The sequence below is a fragment of the Leuciscus leuciscus genome (assembly GCF_965113295.1).
Source record: "Leuciscus leuciscus genome assembly, chromosome: 25".
Classification (NCBI taxonomy): domain Eukaryota; kingdom Metazoa; phylum Chordata; class Actinopteri; order Cypriniformes; family Leuciscidae; genus Leuciscus; species Leuciscus leuciscus.
In genome coordinates, this window is record NC_138724.1 from 18,521,928 (window position 1) to 18,545,171 (window position 23,244).

A 23,244-nucleotide genomic window follows, 5' to 3' on the forward strand; every position below is an offset into this window, starting at 1 on the left:
TTGCGTTGGTGTCAGTGCAGTGTGTCAGGTGCAACTTAATTTCCAGAAAATACTGTAGTAGACTAAAGGTCCATTCACACCAAGAGCAATAGGCTAACTAAAGATAACCATAACGATATTAACATAAACAGCAAGGAACGATATGGTATGTGGGGAAAACGCCCCCTTGAGGACCATGTAGGCTAATTGCTTTCTATGGAATTTTGTTTTTTAGATGTGTCTAAAATAGTTATCGGTTCAGTGACAATGACAAATCATAAACCAAGTATCAAAACTGTCCACCATTTTCTTGTTATTGAATTCTTACATTAATTTGTACCAAGGGGTTGTTTTGACCCACAGCTGGGGTAAAATGCCTCCCAAAATGCCCCCACACTGACAAAGCAATTTGCTTAAAGGGGTGGTTTACTGCTTTTTTTCTTTGCATGATTGTGTTTATGGGGTGCAATATAACATGTCTGCGGGGTTTTTTTTTTTTTTTTTTTTTTTTTTTTTTCATAAATTTCACCTTTATTGTAAGCTGCTTTCTCCTCTGTCACTTGAACGACCGGTTGACTTCCTGATTCTATGAAACCACTCCCTCAGAAACAGGCAATGGGCTCAGATTGGTTAGTTGGGCCGGTGTGTTGTAATTGGCTAAACTGCGTAGTGCATGTTGTCCGGAAACTTCACGCCCATTACCTTTACGGGCGAAAGTTGCATGTGCTCCGGTCAAATGTAAATAATGGTGTCAATACTGCCGTATCAGTTTGATCAGAATCAGACCCAGAAAGCGGCAATGAAGAGAATCAAGCAACCTCCCCAAACACGGCTCTTACAAAACGTTTCTGAATGGTACATTTTTTATTATTATTATTCTATTCTATTCTATTCTAATCTACTATTATTATTTCGATACGCTGTTACTTGAAAATGCTACTGCTGCTTGTTAGCTTTTGAGATACGGTTTTCTCCTGATTAAACATTTAATATAACTGAATAAATGACTGAGTAATACCGTTTTTTAAAGTTATTGTTTTAACTTTAGCAGCTGAAGTTGGCTGTTGCGATTACATATATTTTTTTGAACTTTATACACGTTTGTCTTATACACACAAAATAGCATCGAACTAACTGGCTATAAACAAACAGCGTTGGCATTGGTTTACGTTCTTGATCAAATCGAAAAATTACGTCATAAAATATACATGGAAAATACATTTACAAAATTAGTACATAATTACAAATTCAGGTCCAAAATGTTTGTACGCGTTTGTACGTGTAAGTGGCTACTAAAGCCAGCGCTGGCATTTGTTTACGTCCTTGATAAAACTAAAACATTAACTTACGTCTGAAATTATACATGCAAACATTATTAAGTCTTACTTACAGGTTGTGGCCCAACAACTGCTGCCTCTGGTTTTAAAGTTGGAACTGCTTCATGTTTTAGTAACAGTTTCTTGTTGAATCCGGCATTGAATTCGTGGAGATTCTGGAAGCTGTCTTCCGTAAAATGCGCAGCACAGAGAGCTATTACGATTGAAATTTTCAGGAACATAATCAAACATAAATTTTAGCCATTGTTGACGAACTACAGCGTCCGTATGAAGCCCGAACACAGAAGACCTGGCAGCTGGGTGAAAATAACACACTTTCGACGGCATGGCTACAGCTCTCCACTATAACTCTTCCTCTTCGACAAAGCCGCAGAAATATGGCCATGCCCCCTTTTTTGCATGGGTTAGTTACGTATAAAACCCGGGAAGTATCTCGTTGTAGTCCCATTCCAGTCGTTTTTGTAGGCATTAAACTTCCTGATTTTTAAAAGACGATATCTCTGCTTACGTTGAACTTTCAGCGCAGCAACTTTGCAGATACTGTTCATGCACCAACAGCAACATTACACACCATTTAAAATGAAAAAAGTGAAATCACAATCAACCACCCCTTTAATACATTTACAGGGTACACGCAGTTCTAGCTTAAAATGAAAAAGACAAGCTAAAACAACAGTAGATGAATATGAATAGTTATTAATGAACTCATATTAAAAATATAGTTAGTTATTGTTGCATTGTAGCGTTTTACCCCACTCCACCATAAAGCTCTGCTTATTCTAAGCACACGTTGCAAGGTTTGTCGTCTGCCGCTTTAACTGCTCAAGCTCTTGTAGCCTATTCTGGCTGTCAAAGTTTTTCATCAGCTGGAAAAAAATTGTTCTGAAATGATTCCAATTATATCGTTTCTCTGTCGTTATTGTTGTAGTTGTGGTGTGGACTACTGTGGTGTGCTATTCTTTTATATGTATAACCTTTTTAAAACAATCATAGTGTCACGGTTTTCCACTACACTACATTTCCCAGCAACCCCCTGGATCCTCACCACACCTGCAATAATTTCCCTCAGCACCGCAGCTGAACTCCATCACGTCATTATCACTTCATCCCCAGCCTTTATAAGCTGTTTGCTCTCACTCCTTCAGTGCCGGGTATTAAACATCATGTCTTGTTCTGTTTCCCCATTGCCGTTGATATTTGAGGTAGCCTACTGGCTCCTGAGGTCCTCGGCAAGTAGCTCAGTGTTCCCCACTCGAGAGGATTCCAGTGCATCTATGAGTGATATTCTAAGGATCGTCCGAGAGAGGATTTCCTGTGTTTCATGTGTTTCTGTGAGCGTGGTCACACAAACTATCTGCGAGTGTATCTGTGACTGTGAACTGTATATCTTGAGTTCAAGACTATCCTGAGTTTATTCTAATCTAGCTTCAAGCGTTCGTGAGTCGAATCAAGCTTCAAGTGAATCTGTGACTGTGTATATCCTGAATTCAAGACTATCCTGAGTTTATTCCTTTATGAGTTTTAAGAGTATCCTGATTTGTTCCTTTGCATCTACTTTGTTCTGGATTTACTTTAGTGTATACATTTCTTCAGAGTTAAATTTAACTTTATTTAAATTTAAATAAAGTTTTAGTTCTTTTGGTATTCCTGTCTCCCTTGAGTGATATTGTGACACATAGGGCCTCGTTATCGTCCTGGTGTGAATGTGCCTTAATACATTAAAGCAGAACTTGGTAACTTTTTTTTTAACTTAATAAAACTGTCTAGAAATCATTTGGATGGTTAAACAACCTGTTCTGGTGATATTGGTGACTTTCCCTGCTCCCCCCAGCGTTCCCAGGTGGAAAACCAACATTGCAACTTGGGGACTACCGTCCCGGCAGTTTTTTTTTTTTTTTTTTTTGCTTCTCACGAGACTTCCAATTTCTATCTTGCCGGGACGCGATATATATATATTTTTTCCAGTATGGTAGGGGAAGACTCATGAATATTCATTAGGAAAGTCATCCCTGATTGGTCTTAACCCCAGTGACGGGTAGGTTTAGGGGTGGGGTTAGGGAGGTCATAATACCCCCAGTGATGGGTAGGGTTAGGGGTAGGTCATCAGACCAATCAGGGATGACTTCCCTAATGAATATTCATGAGGCTTCCCCTACCATCCTGGGAAAAAAAATATCGCGTCCCGGCATTGAAAAACCTTAATTATTCCAAGCTTTCGATCACCAGTGTAAAAATGTTTTTTTTTTATTAAGCAGATTTTTAAATGACAATGTGCATGACATATGAAAAACAACACAACCTGCTTTTTTCAACCATAAGAATGAGTAAAGAAAATGTATACAAATATACAGAACACTCTTAACACTATAACCCAAAACATCCCATACACTCACAAAAAAAAAAAAAAAAAAAAAAAATTATAATAATACATTTTGTATACATACATACACACACACATACATACAAATAATAAAAAAAACGAAAAACAAAAATCAAATCTCCAGTGAAGGTACAGTCTCAACAAAGGAGATAAAAGGATTCCACACTCTATAAAATGAGTCAACAGAGTCCCTGATGGAGTGTTTAATTTTTTCCAGATGTAGAAAGGACATTAAGTCTTTCAGCCAAGAAAGATTAGAAGGGGGGCATGAAGATTTCCAATGCAACAGTATTCGTCTTCTGGCTACCAATGAAGCAAAAGCAATAATATCAGCATGACGTTTGTTGTACAAGCCATCAACAGGTGTTATTCCAAAAATCGCAATTATTGGGCAGGGTTTCACAGAAACATTGAGAGCCTTTGACAGTGTATCAAAAAAAGAAGACCAGTATGAATACAATTTAGGACAGGTATAAAATGTATGAGTGTGATCTGCTGGGGAGAGCAAACATCTATTGCACCTATCATCTTCTATTAAAGAAAGTTTCTTCAATTTAGCTTTGGTGAAGTGAATTCTGTGAACAACTTTAAACTGAATAAGATTCAAGCGAGCACAAATGCAGACAGAGTTAATTTTAGCTAGAGCATTATTCCACAGCTCCATGTCAAGCTCCAGACCCAGCTCTCTCTCTCCCAGGTTCCCTTGAGCGCAAAGAGAGGAGGGAATTGCGAAGATCGTAACAAGCCATAAATTGAGGAGATATGGCTATGCGATTTCGGGAGAGACATTATATTTTCAATTAAAGTTTTCATTGGCTGGTGAGGGAAGGTATTAAAGTGCGCTTTAGCAAAGTCACGCAATTGAAAGTAGCGGAACAAATTGGATCTAGATATTTTGAATCTACTCAACAAATCGTTGAATGACGCAAATACATGATCATCAAGAAACAAATCATGAAATAGAACAAGGCCCTTCTCTCTGAGCTGGGCAAAAGTTGAATCTAAAGTAGAAGGAACAAAAAGATGGTTACCGCAAATAGGCATTAAGGTGGACAATGAGTTTAATTTAAAATGACGACAAAACTGTTTCCAAATTTTGAGTGATGAGAGCACAATTGGGTTGGTGGTGTATTTAGAAGGTCGTTTCAAATTGGGATCAAAAACTAATGCCGATAATGAGGATGATAAGCAGGAGTTAGCTTCCATTATACACCAATCAATATTCTGAGAATTACACCATGCATATAATTTCTGAATATTAGCTGACCAATAATAGAAAAGAAAATTTGGAAGAGCGAGACCCCCATCCTGTTTGGTTCTTTGAAGAGTTGACTTGTTTACACGCGGAGGCTTACCAGCCCAAATATATGTGGATATAATGGAGTCGAATGATTTAAAAAAAGATTTAGGAAGAAAAACAGGAATAGTCTGAAATAAAAAAAGGATTCTTGGTAGAATATTCATTTTGATTGATTCAATCCTGCCTACAAGAGAAAGTGGAAGATTGTTCCAACGCTGGAGATCTACTTTAATGTGGCCCATTAATTTAGTAAAGTTTTCTTTGTGCAATGACCTGAATGAGTTTGAAATATGAACCCCTAGATAACGGAAACCTGTAGAGGACATGTGAAAAGGGAGCATAGCTGGAGGAATTTGTTTCGCCAAGTCATCTATGGGAAAACACTCACTCTTAGCAAAATTCAACTTATAACCTGAAATTAATCCGAACTCATTCAAAAGGTGCATTATATTATCTATGCAGTTTAGAGGGTCTGAGACATATAACAGGAGGTCGTCTGCATACAGTGATACACGATGCTCCCTTCCTCCTCTATAAATACCTGAAAACACTGAAGACGATTTTAATGCTATAGAGAGAGGCTCTATAGCTAAGGCAAAAAGGAGAGGCGAAAGTGGGCAGCCTTGACGGGTGCCACGAGAAAGAGAGAAGTAAGGGGACGTTTCAGAATTAGTTTTCACACAAGCTGATGGAGTGGAGTATAATAGACGAATCAATGATATTATTTTAGGTCCAAACCCAAATTTTTGTAAAACCATGAATAAATAATCCCACTCCACCCGGTCGAAAGCCTTCTCCGCATCTAGCGAGATAACCATTTCTGGCTTTGATGACTTAGATGGAGTAAAGATAACATTTAGGAGTCTACGTATATTAGAAGACAACTGACGACCAAGTATAAAGCCAGTTTGATCTTCTGATATAATTGACTGGAGATGAGCCTCCAAGCGTTTGGCCAATACTTTAGCTAGTAATTTAATGTCATTATTAATTAGGCTAATAGGTCTGTAACTGCCACAAAGTTTAGCATCTTTGTCTTTCTTTAATATTAAGGAAATCAAAGCTTGGTTTAAGGATGATGATAGGAAGCCTTGATCTAAGGAGTGATTGCACAAATTTAATAATAAGGGGGACAATTGAGTGGAAAACTTAAAAAAAAATTCAGCAGGAAAGCCGTCAGGGCCAGGAGCTTTATTATTTTTCATGGTTAGGATACAGGAGGCTATCTCTTCCAGGCTAATAGGCTCGTCGAGGCTGTTGGCTACATCAGGACTAATCTTAGGCATCTCTAATTGGGAAAGGAAAGACTGAATAGCAGCAATGTCTACGTTAGCTTCAGATTTGTAAAGATTAGAATAGAAAGAAGAAAACTCTGAGTTTATTTTAACCGGATCATTAATAAGGTTATTTGAGGAGTCATACACCTGTGTGATTAACTGAGAAGCAGTTTGGTATCTGAGCTGAGATGCTAACAGGCGGCCAGCTCTATCGCCATGCTCATAATAGGTTGCCCTTGTGCGTTTTAGCAGAAACTCTGCCTTGTTGGTTGTCAATAAGTCAAATTCAGTTTGTAATTTTAGCCGTTGTGTCTCTAAAACAGGGTTTGGTGACCTGGCATTTAGCCTATCTATCTCTAAGATTTTATCAACGAGTTTCTGCTGTTTTAATTTCCTAGCTTTAGTCCAATATGCATTAAAGGAAATTATCCTCCCACGTATAAAAGCTTTAAATGTTTCCCATAGAAGTGATGGCGAAACTGATTCTGATTTGTTGGTTTCCCAAAAAAAATCAATGTTATTAGAAATATAATCGCAAAATTCTTTATCAGCTAACAACCCAGTATTGAGCTTCCAGCCTCCAGCATGTCTACACAAGTTTTGTGGGAAAGAGAGGTCTAAAATGTGTGGGGCATGGTCTGAGATAATTATCGCTGAATATTCTGTAGATTTAACTTGTGATAAGAGAGCCTTGTCAATAAAAAAATAATCAATACGTGAATAAACACGAAGAACATTTGAAAAAAAAGAAAACTCTTTTGCAGTTGGATTAAGAATAAGCGCCAAAGGGTCTACACATCCCGTCTGATCTGCTAGAGATGAGAAGGATCTAGACATTGACGTAGGAGCTGATGACTTGGGCTGTGAGCGGTCCAAACTTGGGTTGATTGTGCAATTAAGATCCCCACCTAAAATAAGGTGATGGGTATCCAGATTTGGAAGATGGGAAAAGAGCGAGGTCATAAAAGCAGGGTTATCAAAGTTAGGGGCATAAACGCTAACTAATATAACAGGTGTTTGGTACAAAATCCCAGATACTATTACGTAGCGCCCATCAGGATCAGATATTACGTTGTGTGGGACAAACTTATACGTTTGTGTATTACAATTGCGGTGCCTCTAGATTTACTATTAAAGTTTGAATGAAAAACTTGACCAATCCATGGTTTACGTAGTCTTACATGATCACTAACCCTGAGGTGAGTCTCCTGTAAAAAAACAATATCCGAAGACAGGCTCTTTAAGTGTGAGAACACCCTTGACCTTTTAATTTGACCACATAGACCCCTAACATTCCATGTAACAAATTTGACATTATGACCAGCCAACCCCTCTATGTTCACTTTAGGACTAATCATTTGTTATCGTGAGGATAAAAGAGAAAAAGAAAAAAAGAGAGTCTGAGACGAGTAAATAAAAGGTGTGGAAAGAAGGAGAGAGAGAAGAGAAAAAAAAAAAAAAAAAAAAAAAAAAAAAAACTTATACTTACAACTCTGATGCTCGTCTTTTGGAACATGACGAGTAGCCAGAACAACAATTCTCACAACCGATTAACCACGTAGAACTGTCAACTCCTAAAAGTTAGATATACACCTAAAGCAGCTATCAAGGCTTAGATATCCGCCGAGAAACTATATAAATATAGAAATAATAATAATAAAAAATAAACAACCAAGTAGATGATAAGAAAACAGATAAAAAAAAAGAAAAAAAAAGTTAAAGTTGGTAAGTTATATAAGCGATCCGCCACAAGACGGCATTACCAACATGGATCAGGTGGTATGACATTTAAAACCATCAACCGAATAACTTGTGCAATCCATAAAATATATAATTTGGGGATGCGTGAATAACAACTAAATAAAGCAGACAGATGCACTCGTAGACGTAGTGTGGCAGACTAATTTTCCTTCAAGGGCAAGGCTGATCACAAGTACAGTGAGAGCTCAACGCTGTCCTTAAATTATTTACAGCAGCTTGTACTTGTTGAATTTACCATCCCAATTCGGACACGGGTATAGCCCACGACCTAATTAGGAAAGTTTTGATGGTAAAACGACTCCGCTGCCTCAGGGGAATCAAAGATCCGTTCCACGCCGTTACGACTCACTCGAAGGCGAGCAGGGTACAGCATACCAAAGCGCACTTCTTTCTGATAAAGTAGGCTCTTGACCTTGTTGAAAGCCGCTCGTTTCTTCGCCACCTCGGCGCTGAAGTCCTCGTACATCTTGATTTTGTGGCCCTTGTAAGACATGACTTTGTGGGATTTAGCCCAATTCATGACAGTTTCCTTCACGATGTAACGATGAAATCTGATAATCAGCGGGCGTGGAGATTCCTCTGCGCGAGGTCTGGGCCGCAGGCTACGGTGGGCGCGATCCAGCTCAGGTGGTTCTGTAAGGGAGTCACCGAGGAGTTCAGAAAGCAGGTTAGTCATAAACTCTCGTGCGTTTTTTCCCTCAAGGCCCTCAGGAAGGCCTACCACTCGTATATTCTGCCGCTTCGAGCGAGAAATCAGATCTTCTACGCTAGCTTTGAGCGCCGTGTTTTCTTTTTCCATTGTCGTCAGTTTTGATTGAACAGCGCTCACATCATGCTCGAGCTGAGCTATTCGGTCGCTATGGTCTGAGAGACCCGATTCCATCTCGCTTATAATAATAATAATAATAATGCATAAGTTTTATATAGCGCTTTTCAAGGAACGCAAAGACGCTTTACAAATGAAACAAACAAACAAAAACAAACAAAAAATGAGAGTGCTACTGTAGATTGTAGGCGAGCTGAAACAGGTGAGTTTTGAGCAGGTTTTTGTAGGTGGTCAGTGAGTCCGAGTTTCTGATGTGGATGGGGAGTGAGTTCCAAAGGGTGGGGGCAGCGATGGCAAAGGCTCGATCTCCCAAGGTTCGGTACTTTGATTTGGTGATGGGTTTGAGAAGGTTTAAGTCGGCAGAGCGGAGGCGTCGGGAGGGGTTGTGGTGCTGCAAGAGGTCTGTAAGGTATGGAGGGGCCAAGTTATTGAGGGCTTTGTAGGTGATGAGCAGAACTTTGTAATGGATGCGCTGTTGTACAGGGAGCCAGTGAAGCTGTTGAAGGACGGGGGTGATGTGGTCTCTGGAGCGGGTGTGGGTGAGGAGACGGGCAGCGGAGTTTTGAACATATTGCAGTTTTTGTAAATCAGAGGAAGGGAGACCATATAGGAGGCTATTGCAGTAGTCAAGTCTTGATGTAATAAATGCATGGATGAGAGTTTCAGCAGCAGATGTGGAGAGGGTGGGGCGTAGGCGAGCAATGTTACGTAGGTGGAAAAAGGCAGTTTTGGTGATATGACGGATATGAGGCTTAAATGTGAGTGTGGGGTCAAAAATGAAACCAAGATTTCGGATCTGGGGAGAGGTGGTAACTGTATGGCCATCGACAGATAGAGTGAAGTCTTGGGTGGAGGGGAGGAGTGATTTGGGACCAATGACGATGATTTCCGATTTATTGCAGTTGAGTTTAAGGAAGTTGGCGTTCATCCAGGATTTTATTGCAGACAGGCAGTTTGTTATGGTTAATACTGTGGCAGGAGTGATGGATCTGGTGCTGAGGTATAGTTGTGTGTCGTCTGCGTAACTGTGGAATTTTAGTCCGTGATTATGAATGATAAGTCCAAGGGGAAGCATATACAGAATAAACAAAGGGGGACCTAGCACCGAGCCTTGAGGGACTCCGTGATTGACAGGTATGGTGTGAGACGTACAGTTGTTGATGGATATGAATTGAGATCTGTTGGTGAGGTAGGAGGTGAACCAGGAGAGAGCTGAGCCAGAGATACCAAGATGTTGTAGGCGTTGTAGAAGAATGGAGTGGTCAATGGTGTCGAAAGCGGCAGAGAGGTCAAGTAGGAGGAGAATGGAGAGGGAACCAGAGTCAGAGGCAAGCAGGAGGTCATTTGTTACTTTGAGTAGTGCAGTTTCAGTAGAGTGATGAGTGCGGAATCCAGACTGAAAGGTTTCGTAGAGCTGATTGGAGAGGAGGTGATGTTGTAGTTGAGAGGCAACCGAGCGTTCCAGGATTTTAGACAGGAAAGGTAGGTTTGAGATTGGGCGGAAGTTGTTGGGGTTATCAGGATCCAGGCCAGGTTTTTTAAGTATTGGTGTGATGGCGGCAACTTTGAGGGAAGAGGGAACTGTTCCAGTGGTGAGAGAGGAGTTGATGATAACCATAATGAGTGGGCTGAGGCAGGGGAGGCAGTGCTTGACCAGTGCAGATGGAATGGGATCCAGTGGGTAGGTTGTGAGGTGGATTTTGTTGAAATGGTTAGTGAGATCCGTTTCTGTAATGACTGATAGGGAGGGAAGAGTGGTGTGAAATTGAAGGGATGAGTCGTGTTGGAGGTCTGTGCTGGGAGAGGTGTTCACAGAGAGTTCTTGGTGAATGCTGTCAGTTTTGTATTTAAAGAAGTCGATGAAATTATTGCATTTGTCCACGGTGAATAAGTGAGTGATATTGTCAATGGGTTTGAGTAGTTTATTAACTGTGGCAAACAGAGTCCGGGGGTTGGAAGATCCAGAGTGAATGATACCAGAATAAAAAGCTGTGCGGGCTGATGTGAGCGCTGATCTATAATGATGGCTGTGATCCTTGTAGGCTTGTAGGTGTACAGTGAGTCCAGTTTTCTTATGTAGGCGTTCCAGTTGTCTGCGTTCTTTTTTGAGTCTGTGCAGTTCAGGGGTGAACCAGGGAGCAGAGCGGGAGAATGTAACTGTTGCAGTTTTAACTGGTGCGAGAGTATTGAGGCTGGATGTGAGTGTGCGATTGTAGTGAACTACTAGGTCGTCGGTGGTTAAGTTTTCAGGGATGCTGGGTATGGAAATTTTGTTTGCGATATGGGAGGAGAGGGAGGTGAGACAGAGGGACTTTAGATTTCGGAAAGATATGGTGCGTGTCTGCTTGGAATGAGGGCTGGGGAGGTTGATGTGAAATGTTATGGCGAGATGATCAGATATGGCCAGGTCTGTGTGTGAGAGAGTGTCAATATTAAGTCCAGTAGAGCAGACCAAGTCCAAAGTGTGTCCACGGGTGTGAGTGGGAAAATTGAAATGTTGTATGAAATTAAAACTGTGTATAATGTCCAAGAAATCCATTGTGGGTTTGGAGGTGGAAGAGTCGATGTGAATATTGAGTTGAGTTATAAATTCTGAGAAATCTGACAGGAAAGAAGGATTGGGTTTGGGAGGGCGATAGATTATTGAAATAGTCAGAGGAGTGGGGCCTAAGAGTTTAACTGAGAGGTGTTCAAAAGAGGGAACAGATGGGATGGGGAGAGGGCGAAGCTTGAGAGTTTGTCTATGGATGGCAGCAATACCACCGCCCCTGCCTTCAGGACGAGGTTGGTCCATGTATGAGAATCCAGTGGGGGTGGTTTGGTTTAGGGAGAAATAGTCATGAGGTATTTGCCAGGTTTCAGTTAAGCAGATTAAGTCTAATTGTGAGTCCAGAATGAATTCGTTGAGAATGGTGCTTTTATTGTTAAGGGATCTTATGTTCAATAGTCCAAGCTTGAGAGACTCTTGTTTTGAAGGGGATGAAGCGGAAATGGGAACTGACCGGAGGTTGAAATGGTTCACGTGACGTTGGCTCAGATGACGTTGTGCGTTGCTGTTTAGATGCCGGGATGCGGAAGAGAAGCGCTGAGGAAGTGTTGTGCCGAAGCTGTCATTCCCGGTGGATATGTGTATTAAGTTTCTACGGGAGCCTCTGTGGATGTAACGGTGGCGTTGAAGTAGTCCGAAGATTCTTATTTCAGCGGTGAGCTCCGGAGTAGCCGATGGATAGCGGTTTAGCTGAAGTAGCTGTTTAGCTGAGTACCGGAAAGCCATGAAGTTGTTAGTGGAGTTTTGCAACCAAGGAAGCAGGATGGAGAGCAGAAAAAGAACTAGGACCAGGTACTGCATCGTCCGGGAGGGATGATTGGGTCGTCTTGGGCAGGAGAAGTTAGCGTTACCGCCCGAAAGTGCGGGTGTTAACCCGATCGATCCAGCGGCGTTGCCAACTATACAATCCGTAGTCCCAAAACGCAACCGAACCAAACTGGGTCGGGTCCCTCGGTAGCAGAGACGTGCAGGCGAAAAGGTCCAGGTAAGTTCTGAGGCAGTTTTGATTCAGTACGAAGTTTTGATTTGATTTCCCGGAGGGAGAAGCGGCAGCCAAAAACGCGCCAGCGTCCTCTCCAACCGATCTTATGGTCACTGCCTGTGTTGTCAGGGTCGTACCGATCGATTCAATTGAAGATCGAATTGGTTCCAGAGAACTATTTAGAAGTGCAACAAACTCCCCGGTCATGTCTTTTCTGAATCTTTCGAGCTCTTTGACTAGAGATTCGATTGTGAGATGTGCAGGTTCGGGCTCGTTCTCCGCCATTTTGCTGCTTTCTTGAGAGGCCTGTGCATGTTGAACTTGAGACTGCTGTTTACCTCCCGTCCTCGTAGACTTGCTCATTTTAAGTGAAATATTCCGAAGGCGGAATTTTTCAAACATACAAAAAGAATTAAAGGAATACGAAGTGCTGATAGAATAGGGTGTATTCTGAAGAGATTACATGAAATAATGCGGAGCTTCGACACCGTGCGTCTCAACACCACATTACCAAACCGGAAGTCCGTAAAAATGTTTTTTTGCCTGCCATATTAAACTGTTAGAAACAAGATAGAAATTTGAAGTCTCGTGAGAAGCGAGAACAAGCGTGAAACACGAATTGCTTTATGGCAATTCGACATAAACGCACACGCATGTATGATGTATTACCAGATTACCCACCTCGGTAGACATAGCTCCACACGATACAGTTGGCTTGCTCCGATCAAAACAAACGCACATGAGCAGCGGTAGAGAGGGGGAGGAGGCCGCCGCAAATGAGTTTTTTACGAGCGTGTTGTGAAATATACACCCACCACAGCTGTAGGGGGAGCTCGTGGGGAAAACATTTGACAACAAAAGGGAAAATCAGCGAAGAAGTGACTAGAGTTTGCTAGTAGGGGTGGGCGATACCGTTGGCACCCGTCCCGGTTTTCCAGGGATTGTTCTCTTTTTTGAGCGACAGTCCCGGAAAATTTATATTCTTTCCCGGGACACAAATTGTCCAGTTTTTTTGTGAAAATGTACTTCTAAAGTAGAATTTCCTGGTTTCAAATTAAAACATTTCCTTCTACTGTTACTGTAGAGCTGCCACACGCAATTCACACGCTCTCACGCCACACATCCATTTTCTCACGCACAGAAAAATCGGAGGACACGGAGACCGGTAGACAGAGCAGGTTACTTATGATATAAAAAAAATCTCAGCTCTCAGATTCTGTAAATTTTATTACGAAATTCAAACAATACCGTTTTGGCGTTTGTAAATATGACGTGAAAGATCCCTAGCGGCACGTGAACCGATCTAGCTAATAGTAAATAAACACGAATGAACAATGTTAAAAGAAACAGTACAACTTACCGAAATGTATATTCATCATACATAATATCGACCAAACAGTGTTTTTCAACCGCGGAAAGGGTCAATAAAACAGCTGGAGAACAATTGTCACATAACATTTACCTCAGGAAAGCCATTTGATGACCATAATATATGGCTATAGCACGTTAGTTGGCTAGAAAAAAAGAGCTATAGAGAGTATTTTGCTAAATATGTGTAGGCTACTATATTACATTTTTATTATATTTTTACTTATCATTAAATAAAGTTGTTATTATATTTAATTTGAGTTATTTTTAACCTTAAATAATAGGCCTACTAGCAGCTGATAGGGCTCTCTGTATGTTTACAGCATTAGGTGAGATTTTTTTTCTTGAGAAAAATGAATGCCTATCTTGTGTACCTAATATTTATCCAAATTAGTCAGTTAAATCAAATCACAAGAATTGAACTGAATTGAAATCCTGAAATTTGTTTCAAGCAATAATAAAAAACGTAGCTTACCAGAAATTGTACCAGATATAAACATTGTAACATGTTGTCACTAAACCTAATAAAACATTTTCAGTTAAATATGAAAGAAAAACAGCACTGGAAAATCATGCAAAAACAAAGAACAAAAAAAAATCAAAAACAAAAAATCATCTGAGTGTCCCGGTTTTTCACAAATCAAAGGTGGCAACCCTAGTGGGCGATACTGCAAATTTCGGTATCGATCCGATACCAAGTAAATACAGGGCCAGTATCGCCGATATCGATACCGATACCAATACTTTTTTATTTTAAAAGCATGCACTTGAACTTGTATGCACTTTCCTGTGCTAGAGCAGTGTGTCATGATTTATGAGGTGAATGCATCATTACAGTTTTTCTCAAATGCTAAAACACAAAAGCCAATCCTCTAAACCAAATGACCAGTTGTCTAAACACATTTACTAAATCTAGCCATCATTTTCCAATATCATAAACACATTTCACATGAAGACACAATTCACAAAACACAATCCTCCGTTTTCATAAATCTTAACACATTTTTCCTTGCTAAAACACAAGTTGCAAAAGAACTCTGCTCATATTCTCAAATGAAAGCTCATGTGATGCAAAATGCTTGCCACAGTCAGCAATATTTGAACACAATGAACACACCTGGCGTCATTCATTACACACAACGACTCAAAATTGAAGACACTTGTTGCTAATGCTGTGACCACATGTATAAAAGCAAGTTCAGAGTGCACAGTTTGCTGAAGATTCCAAACAAACACAATGGATGAAGGCAGAGTCAGGGGAAGAGGAATTTGAGTCAGAGGAGGGAGAAGAGCTGGCCATGGAAGAAGAGGAGCAGGCCAACGAGGAAGAGGAGTTCAAATCAGAGGAGGAAGAGGAGCAGGCCAACGAGGAAGAGGAGGAGGCCAACAAGGGAGAGGAGGAGGCCAACAAGGGAGAGGAGAAGGTCCAGGAGGGAGAGCAAGACAACCTCGCACCATCATTATGGACGAGATGCGAGCAACAGTCATTGACCATGTCATTGTCCATGGCATGACAATGGCTGAAGCAGGACTAAGAGTCCGTCCAAACCTGAGTAGGTTCACCGTGGCCACCATTATCAGGGCATTCAGACAACACAACAGGTATTGTACTCTATTGCTTTCTTTGTCACAATACAATTTTACAAGCCTGTGAAAGTAGTCTATTAGTTTCAAATCAGTTGTTACTGTATTGTAAAACATGTCAATTGACAACACGTTTCTTTCTTTAGAGTTGAAATAATGCCACACAGAGGTGGGAGGGTTGCCATATTTACAGCGGCACAAGAAACCCTCATTGTGGATATGGTTCGTGAGAACAACCTCATCAGACTCCGGGAGATCAGAGACAAAGTCATTGCCGATAATGTCAACTTTGAGATCATTGATGATGTCACCTTGGCCACAATAGATCGAGTTCTCCGGCGCCAAAAGATGTGGATGAAACAGGCCTATAGGGTTCCCTTTGAGCGCAACTCTGCGCGACACAAAGACCTACGTTACGAGTATGTGTAAGTAAGTAAGTATACATCCATGTTCACAGTCCAGTTAGTGGACATACTGTGTTGCTCAGTGGCCTACATTACTTCTGGACAATACTGTGCTACCTGATTGACTGTTGTTCTGAACACCTGTGCACTTTCACATTTTCACAGAGGATATTACAGTTGGACGCGATGGCCAGACCTCATGAGTACCTCTTCCTGGATGAGGCTGGCTTCAACCTGCAGAAACGAAGGCAAAGAGGCCGTAACATCATTGGCCAAAGAGCCATCACCTAGGTTCCTGGCCAACGGGGGGGTAATATTACTCTTTGTGCGGCCATGGGTTCGGAGGGGCTTGTCCACCGGCATGCTGTCCTTGGGTCTTACAACACCCAACGTCTCCTCACCTTCCTAGAGGAGCTAAAAGACATCCTCCTGGACCGCCAACAACACCATCCTGGGCCCGCACATCACATTTATGTGATCATTTGGGACAATGTACGCTTCCACAGAACAAACCAAATCAGAGAGTGGTTCACCACCAACAGTAACCACTTTTTAAACGTCTGTCTGCCACCCTACTCCCCTTTCCTGAACCCTATAGAGGAGTTCTTCTCATCGTGGAGATGGAAGGTTTATGACAGACAACCATACACTAGAGAGAACCTCCTAAGGGCAATGGAGCTGATGCCGCACAGTGATTGTGGTGTGAATAAAGTAAATAAAAAAACTTCACACCCTGATCATGTTTTCAAGAGTACTGTTGTGTGCAATAGATTCTGTTTTTGCATTGAGTTGTGTTACAGTAGTGTACATGCAGAATTTACTATAGATTTATACTCTTCATATGAAACTCACAAATCTAAATGCCTAATCCTCTGTAGAGATCTAAGAAGATCCATTACTGTAAAGTTTCTAAAAATATGCATTGGCAGTTATGAAACAAAGAACCTTCTCACAAATTGAGCATTGTGTTTTCAATTGTTTTGCTGTAGTGTGTAATGATGTGTATAGTGTTTACATTTTTGAAAGCTTCGAGCTGCTCTTTTGGTGTGAAAGTTTGAGTTTTGAAGTGAGAAGGTGTGGTTGTGTTTATGTAGCTTTAGAAAAGGGTGTTGTGTTTAGACATTGGGGAACATGGAGGAAACGTTTGTGAAATGTGTTTTAGCATTTGAGAAAAACTGTAATATGCTAAATCTGAATACGTTTTCAAGACTACTAAATATTTTGTGATTTGTGCTCTCAACTCACCTGTAATTAGTCAGTGACTTTTACAAAACTACCCTAATTATAGTAAATGTACTATTGTACACTAGCCTACTGTTCAAAAGCTTGGGATCTGTAAGATTTTTTATTCTCTTCTGCATTTATTTGATCAAAAATACAGTAAAAACTGTAATATTACAATTTAACATAGGCTATCTGTTTTCTATGTCATAGTAAACTGTAATTTATTCATGTGATCAAAGCTGAATTTTCGGCATCATTACTCCAGTCATGATGATAATTCATTTTAATATGCTGATTTGCTGCTCAGGAAACATTTTTTATTATTATCAATGTTGAAAACAGTTTCATATTTTTGTGGAAACCATGATACATTTTATGCAGAATTATTTGATGAACAAAGTTGAAAGAACAGCATTTATATGAAGTAGTTTTTTTTTAACAGTGTAAAACCCTTGACTGTCACTTTTGATCAATTTAATGCATCAATCCCTGTTGAATTAATTAAAAATATCTTACTGACGTCAACATTTTGAACCGTTATGTACACTTTTGGTTTGTTTATTGCGAAATAACTCCCGATTGTTTCTCTGTCATCTAAGGCTAAGCAAGGCTTCGTTTCCCAAACGCACTGGGCCTGAGAGCTCAGCGAAGCACCAGCATCGAACGCTCTCTGTGATTGATTGGTTTCGTCCAGATGACTAGGAGAAAAAGTTCTATCCTACACAATTATCCGCTAACATTCGTTTATTTTTCCACTTAGAAGCTTATTTTACGCACTGAATTGCGTGCTAAATTAATCAAAATTACTGGTAAAAAAAACACACATTTGGATCGATATTTTTATGTGAGGATGGATCGTATCGATACTTCAGGATCGATCCGCCCACCCCTATTCGCTAGAGTTGCCGAGTTCTGCTTTAATATAAAGTGTGACTGTATCTATTTTAGGCCTAACTTTGTGTTAAATAATGTATAATTTTACATTAAATATAGACTTTATTTGGTAGGCTAGTAGCTTAGTCTATCTATATTACACTTTACACACAGAGTGTTAATGTTCCCTCAGTCTCAACCACTTTGGCTCTGTTAATGCATATTAGGCAACAGTGTTTTTACAAGCTTTGAACACTTTATTCCTAACACTTTTTAAAGAAAGCCAAAACAGATTGCTAGAAATTTTACTAACCTGTTTCAACATGTCTTTCAACCAATTAAGAATGCACAAATTCGTTTTTCTTATCAAGGTAAGATAGAACAGCCTTCCAGCTGACTCGACCAGTTACCTTCTTCAGCCTCAGCTCTAGTGGACATCTGGTGACCATTCCTATAGCAAACACAGTTCAGTTAGAAAACTGATAATATTACAAGAACAATAGGTCTATGCATAAACAATTTGAATGTAAACAGTCTTAACTGCAAGTTATGGGCAGAAATGTCATTGAAATTTCTCAATAGTGTTGCTATTTTCTAAATTTCTTTTCAGTAGAAGCTATTTTTTGAAACGCTAAAACTTTACATTTTTAACACCTTTTAGCAAGATGTGTTTACAGTAGTATTGTCTGTCTCCTGTTTAGAATCAGAACAAATTATGGTCTGTTTTGTTGAATCCGCACCCTCACACTTCACCGTGTCTATCCATCTCTCTGAGGTCACTTTATCTCCTTAAAAAATCCAACTATTTGTATACCCCTTGAAGTGCACTATGAAATATGAATGTGAACAAATTAAAACTTAGCTTCAATTTAAACTATATTACACATGAACATTAAGTTGGGTGAATTCAGATTGACTGGGACACTTTTTGCCATTGAGATGACTGGAAAAAAGTGTCCCAATCAGCCTGAATTCAGTTTTTCCATGTTTGCTTGTAATGTAACCAGCTAGTTTTCTCTGAAAGGCCGCTTACAACTTAGCTAACTTTCCTATAGAGTAAAGTACTCTTAGCTAGTAAAATTTCTTGAATAGCTTTCCCAACACTGCTCACCGCTTCCTCTTAGTAGTGCAACTCCAGACAGCGCTTCCAACACAGAGCTTTGCCCAGAACTCTGATCTCCGATCACTGCAATAGTCGGTAATGCCAAGTCCTTGTGAATGCCAATTGACCGCAGAGTGTCGATCAGATCAATGAATGGACGAATGCTCTCCTCTAAATGACTGTGAACTGCTTCCCTCATTTGCTCACTATAAAGACAAAAATTTACGTTTGTGTAAAAAAACCTCACTGATTGCACTATATTATCTTATTCAGTTTATGTCCTTTCATGTACATGAGAATTCACAATGGAGAAAAGCCTTACAAATGTGAACAGTATGAAAAAAGTTTTACTTACAAAGGAGGCCTTATTTCCCACATGAGAACCCACACTAGAGAGAAGCCTTTCGCATGTGACCAGTGTGGAAAGAGTTATAAAATTAAAGTAAGCCTTGAAAACCACATGAGGATTCACTCAGGGGACAACCGTTTTATATAAAGACAACCTTTATTTTGCAATAAAGATAGCCTCACGAGACACATGACACTTTACACTGGAGAGAAGCCTTACAAATGCAAAGAGTGCGGCAAAAGTTTCACACATAAAGCACTCCTTGTTTCGCACATGAGAAGACACACTGGAGAAAGCCTGTTCACCTGCGAACAGTGTGGGAAGAGCTTTGCACGAAAAGGAAATCTTAAGAATCACATGACAACTCACACAGGAGAGAAGCTATTCGTATGTGTTGTGTGTGGAAAATGTTTTAGAAGTCACTGTGGCCTTAATTTACATATGAAGATTCAGTCCTCATTGTGGAAGGAGATTCCCAGACAAGAAAGGCATTGACAAGCACATAATAATTCACACTAGTGAGAAGTGCCAGCAGTGTGGAAAGACTTTCAGATTTAGAGGATACCTTAAGGTTCACATGAGAATTCACACTGGAGAGAAGCCTTTCACATGCTCTCACTGTGGAAAGAGTTTCAATCAGAACACAAGCCTTCAGGTTCACATGAGACATCACACTGGAGAGAAACCTTTTACATGTGTTCAGTGCAAGAAGAGTTTTACGTATATCAAAGAGACCTGAATTTTAAATTTGCAAACTCATTCTAGAAAGAAATCGCAGGGCTCTAAATGTGACAAAAAGTCTACAAAAGTCTGAAGTCTACAAAAAGGAGCAATTTCAAAAATCACCTGCGCATTCACTCTGAAGAAAGACCATTTGAATGTGATGTGTAATAAAATAAATATTTTGCAATCACACTTACAGCTACATCTGAAAAGTCATGCAGATGTCAGACGTTATTTTTGTTCTTTGTGTGGAAAGAGATTTAAATGGCTTGGTCATTTAAAATGGCATCAGAAAACACGTATCTGTGTGAAACTAAGGCTACGTTCACGTAACAGCTGAATGAGGGACATAATAGTGTACATTCATGATTTGCATTCTTCACCTTTTTTATAACTTTGCCTTGAGACTTTTTTTTGTCGTGTATATGAACTCCCGTGGCTGCACCTCATCATCTGTTTTAATATAGTTTAGTTTCTCTGAAACTTTTTATCCTAAGGCACACTATTGTGAATCATTTTCTTTTCGTAATACAATGATGAGCTCACGATGAACAAAAGCTTGTTGAAAATTAATTGCATTAAGCAGTCCTCGCTGTAGTTACAACATTTAATCACAGCATGCCACAGGAAATGTGTTCAAAAGCATCCACTACAAATACTTCCATTAAAGTTCATTTAAAAAATGGTTACTTCTGGATAATGATTTCATATAATTTCAGTGCTTAACTCCTTTAATAAGAGTGGTATATTTAATCTAAATGTGGAAATGGAAAGGTTCAAGTGGAAAACTGAGTTTAAAATTATTCTTTCTTTCTTCGCTCCATCAATAAAAGAGTGTGTGTACTGTCTAGAGAGTCCGCAAATATTTATGCCTAGTTAATTTTTCTTTATAAATCCCTGTGTGTAGAAAATTGCATACACACATTTCTATGCCTATTTTGTGCATATGCAACGTTTATACATCAGGCCCCTGCGCCAGAGCAGATTTTATTCTGGGTTAGAGATCTCAAACCAAAACTGGACCAATCAGCTGTGAGCAAAGTGACAAATCTGATGCAGTAAAGACACTCCCCCTGTATCTCTCGCTCCAAATTAAAAACAGTTTCTAGTGAAAGAATTTAGAGACAAAATTGTTATTTTTTTGCTGCTAATTCATATGAATTAGCTCATAATCTCAGCTCGTAACTCATAATGTCTTCAGAATTAATTTAATTGACAGTTAATATTAAACTTTGCATTACCATTAAAATAAATGTATTCATGTAAATACAAGCTTTAATATATATTTAATATAAGGAGTAATGACTAATATTCTAGACGGCCACACTCTACTTGCTCATTAGAATATATAATTTAGTCCCCATAGATCTGAACACACTTAATTAAATAGACTATCTAACCAGAGGTTATGACCATTACCATAGAGCCAAGCTGACCAACTCAACGTCCTCTAATGGTAACTTTATATAAGCATGCCGTGGTTTTCCACATACACTTAGTAAGAATAATATTACAATAATTAGAGGTTGAGGCTCACCCCTATTTAGATTGGTCTAACACCCAGTTGTTCTAAACAGAAAACCCATTATTAGCCTCTACAGTCTAAGTATACATGACTAATGCCAATGTGTTAGACGGAGCTCTAAAAACATCAGTCTTCAGTCTCTGCTCCACCTAAGCTGTATTTTAGTCTGTTAATCTAACCTGAGCGTAGATTTGTGGTGTTAAGGAATTCAAGTAATCTACTAGAGTTAATAATTTCAGAGTAAGTCAGAATAAATTCAAATGTTACAATTTATTAATATTCAGGTAAATGTATCATGCCAATTACATAATCAATTCAAAGATAATCAATACAAAACATCAAATGCTCAGAAAAAAACAGGAAAAAAATACATAATACAGAAAAATACATAATGCTGAGTGACTGGATTACATCTGGGGCTGATCTGACTACAAATCGCACCTTGAGCCTATTGCAATATTTCTTTACAATTTGCTATTTGAAATGTTAATTTTCAGAAATGTCCTTTGATTTCTCAAAGAGTATACCTTCTCTAAGCCAGACGGCTTAACTCCAGTCTTACATACTCGCTGAACTACAGTGATTGAATGCACTGCCATCATTTTCACTGGCCCTCAAAAATTATAAATAGCCTATATATATATTTTTGTGCATATTTTTAAACATTTTATATGAGCCAAAAAATCATTAAATGTCAAGTTAGACCTAATCTTAAGTTAGACCTTAACTTGTAGATAACGCACTGAAGCTTTTAGCTATTTTAGAAAACAAAATGTATCGGCCCTGCTTTAGCCCATTTTGTGAGTAACATGGAAACAATCAAAAAGTATACAGTAAGATGTGGGTTAATGTATGTATGTATATTTTAATATTCTGAAGAAAATGTTATAGGTTTATTTATGGAAAATGGATGTTTGTTTAGAAGTTGTCAGATACATTATAAGATTGACATAGATACATTATATGTATTTTCAGATACCCTCTAGTCAGTAGAAAAAGTGCTAATTTCTTCCTGAGCAGCACTCAAACGATTCCGGCGCTCTCGTAGGTCTTTGCGCCTTCTGCTGACATCAGAGTCCTCAAACAGGAGCTCGCGCACATTTCCCCCATGTAAACTCAACATGTCAGTAGACAGGAGCTCAGCAGTCTGCTTCAACATGAAAAATAAGATCATCATGGGCAGTTGGTCAGCCATTCGCTGCACCACAACCTGAAAGAAGAATAGAGATACTAAGTTACTTCCACATACACATACACTGCACTGCTATTTGTTTCTGAAAACTAAGAAAATATACCTCATAATACGCCTCCAGCATATTACTGTACTTGCAATTTTTGTCAAAGAAGGGTAACTGATCTTCTGAAAACTTCTCATTCGTAATCTCATTCAAGACCTTCAAGTAGATGGAATCTTGAATGTAGACCATGTTTTCCATTTTAAACTGCTCTGAGATCCTCTGCTCCGTCTTTTCTTGCTGGGTTAACTGAATGTTGTTGATTTTGTCCTATGGGCAAAATGAAAAAGTCAAATGAAAAAGTAGAGAGGAAAGAGAACTTGATTAAACTGGAAACTGAATTGGATCCACCAATTAGGAGCAATATTTACCTTAGCAGTGTTTTGAAGGACAGAGAACTTCCTGAAACACTGATTCACCACGTCAGTCAAATGTGTGATGATGATGTCTTCAGGAGAAATACATCA

The 23,244-nt window shown here is 39.5% G+C and overlaps 1 protein-coding gene across 2 annotated transcripts in view; it reads right to left on the reverse strand.

Annotated features, from left to right (window-relative positions):
• Window positions 1–23,244, reverse strand: part of LOC309490857 (interferon-induced GTP-binding protein Mx3-like) — a 55,790-nt gene that overhangs the window by 11,516 nt on the left and 21,030 nt on the right. The window contains exons 12-14 of one of the 2 annotated variants that reach the window (XM_082160137.1): window positions 23,149–23,225; window positions 22,838–23,047; window positions 21,794–22,752 (exon numbers count right to left, since the gene is read on the reverse strand). The exons of the other annotated variant lie outside the window; for it this stretch is intronic. Of the exons in view, the coding sequence (XP_082016263.1) occupies window positions 22,525–22,752; window positions 22,838–23,047; window positions 23,149–23,225 (515 nt within the window). The 3' untranslated portion in view covers window positions 21,794–22,524. Of the gene's footprint in view, window positions 1–21,793; window positions 22,753–22,837; window positions 23,048–23,148; window positions 23,226–23,244 lie in introns of those variants that run through there. 2 annotated transcript variants of the gene reach the window in all.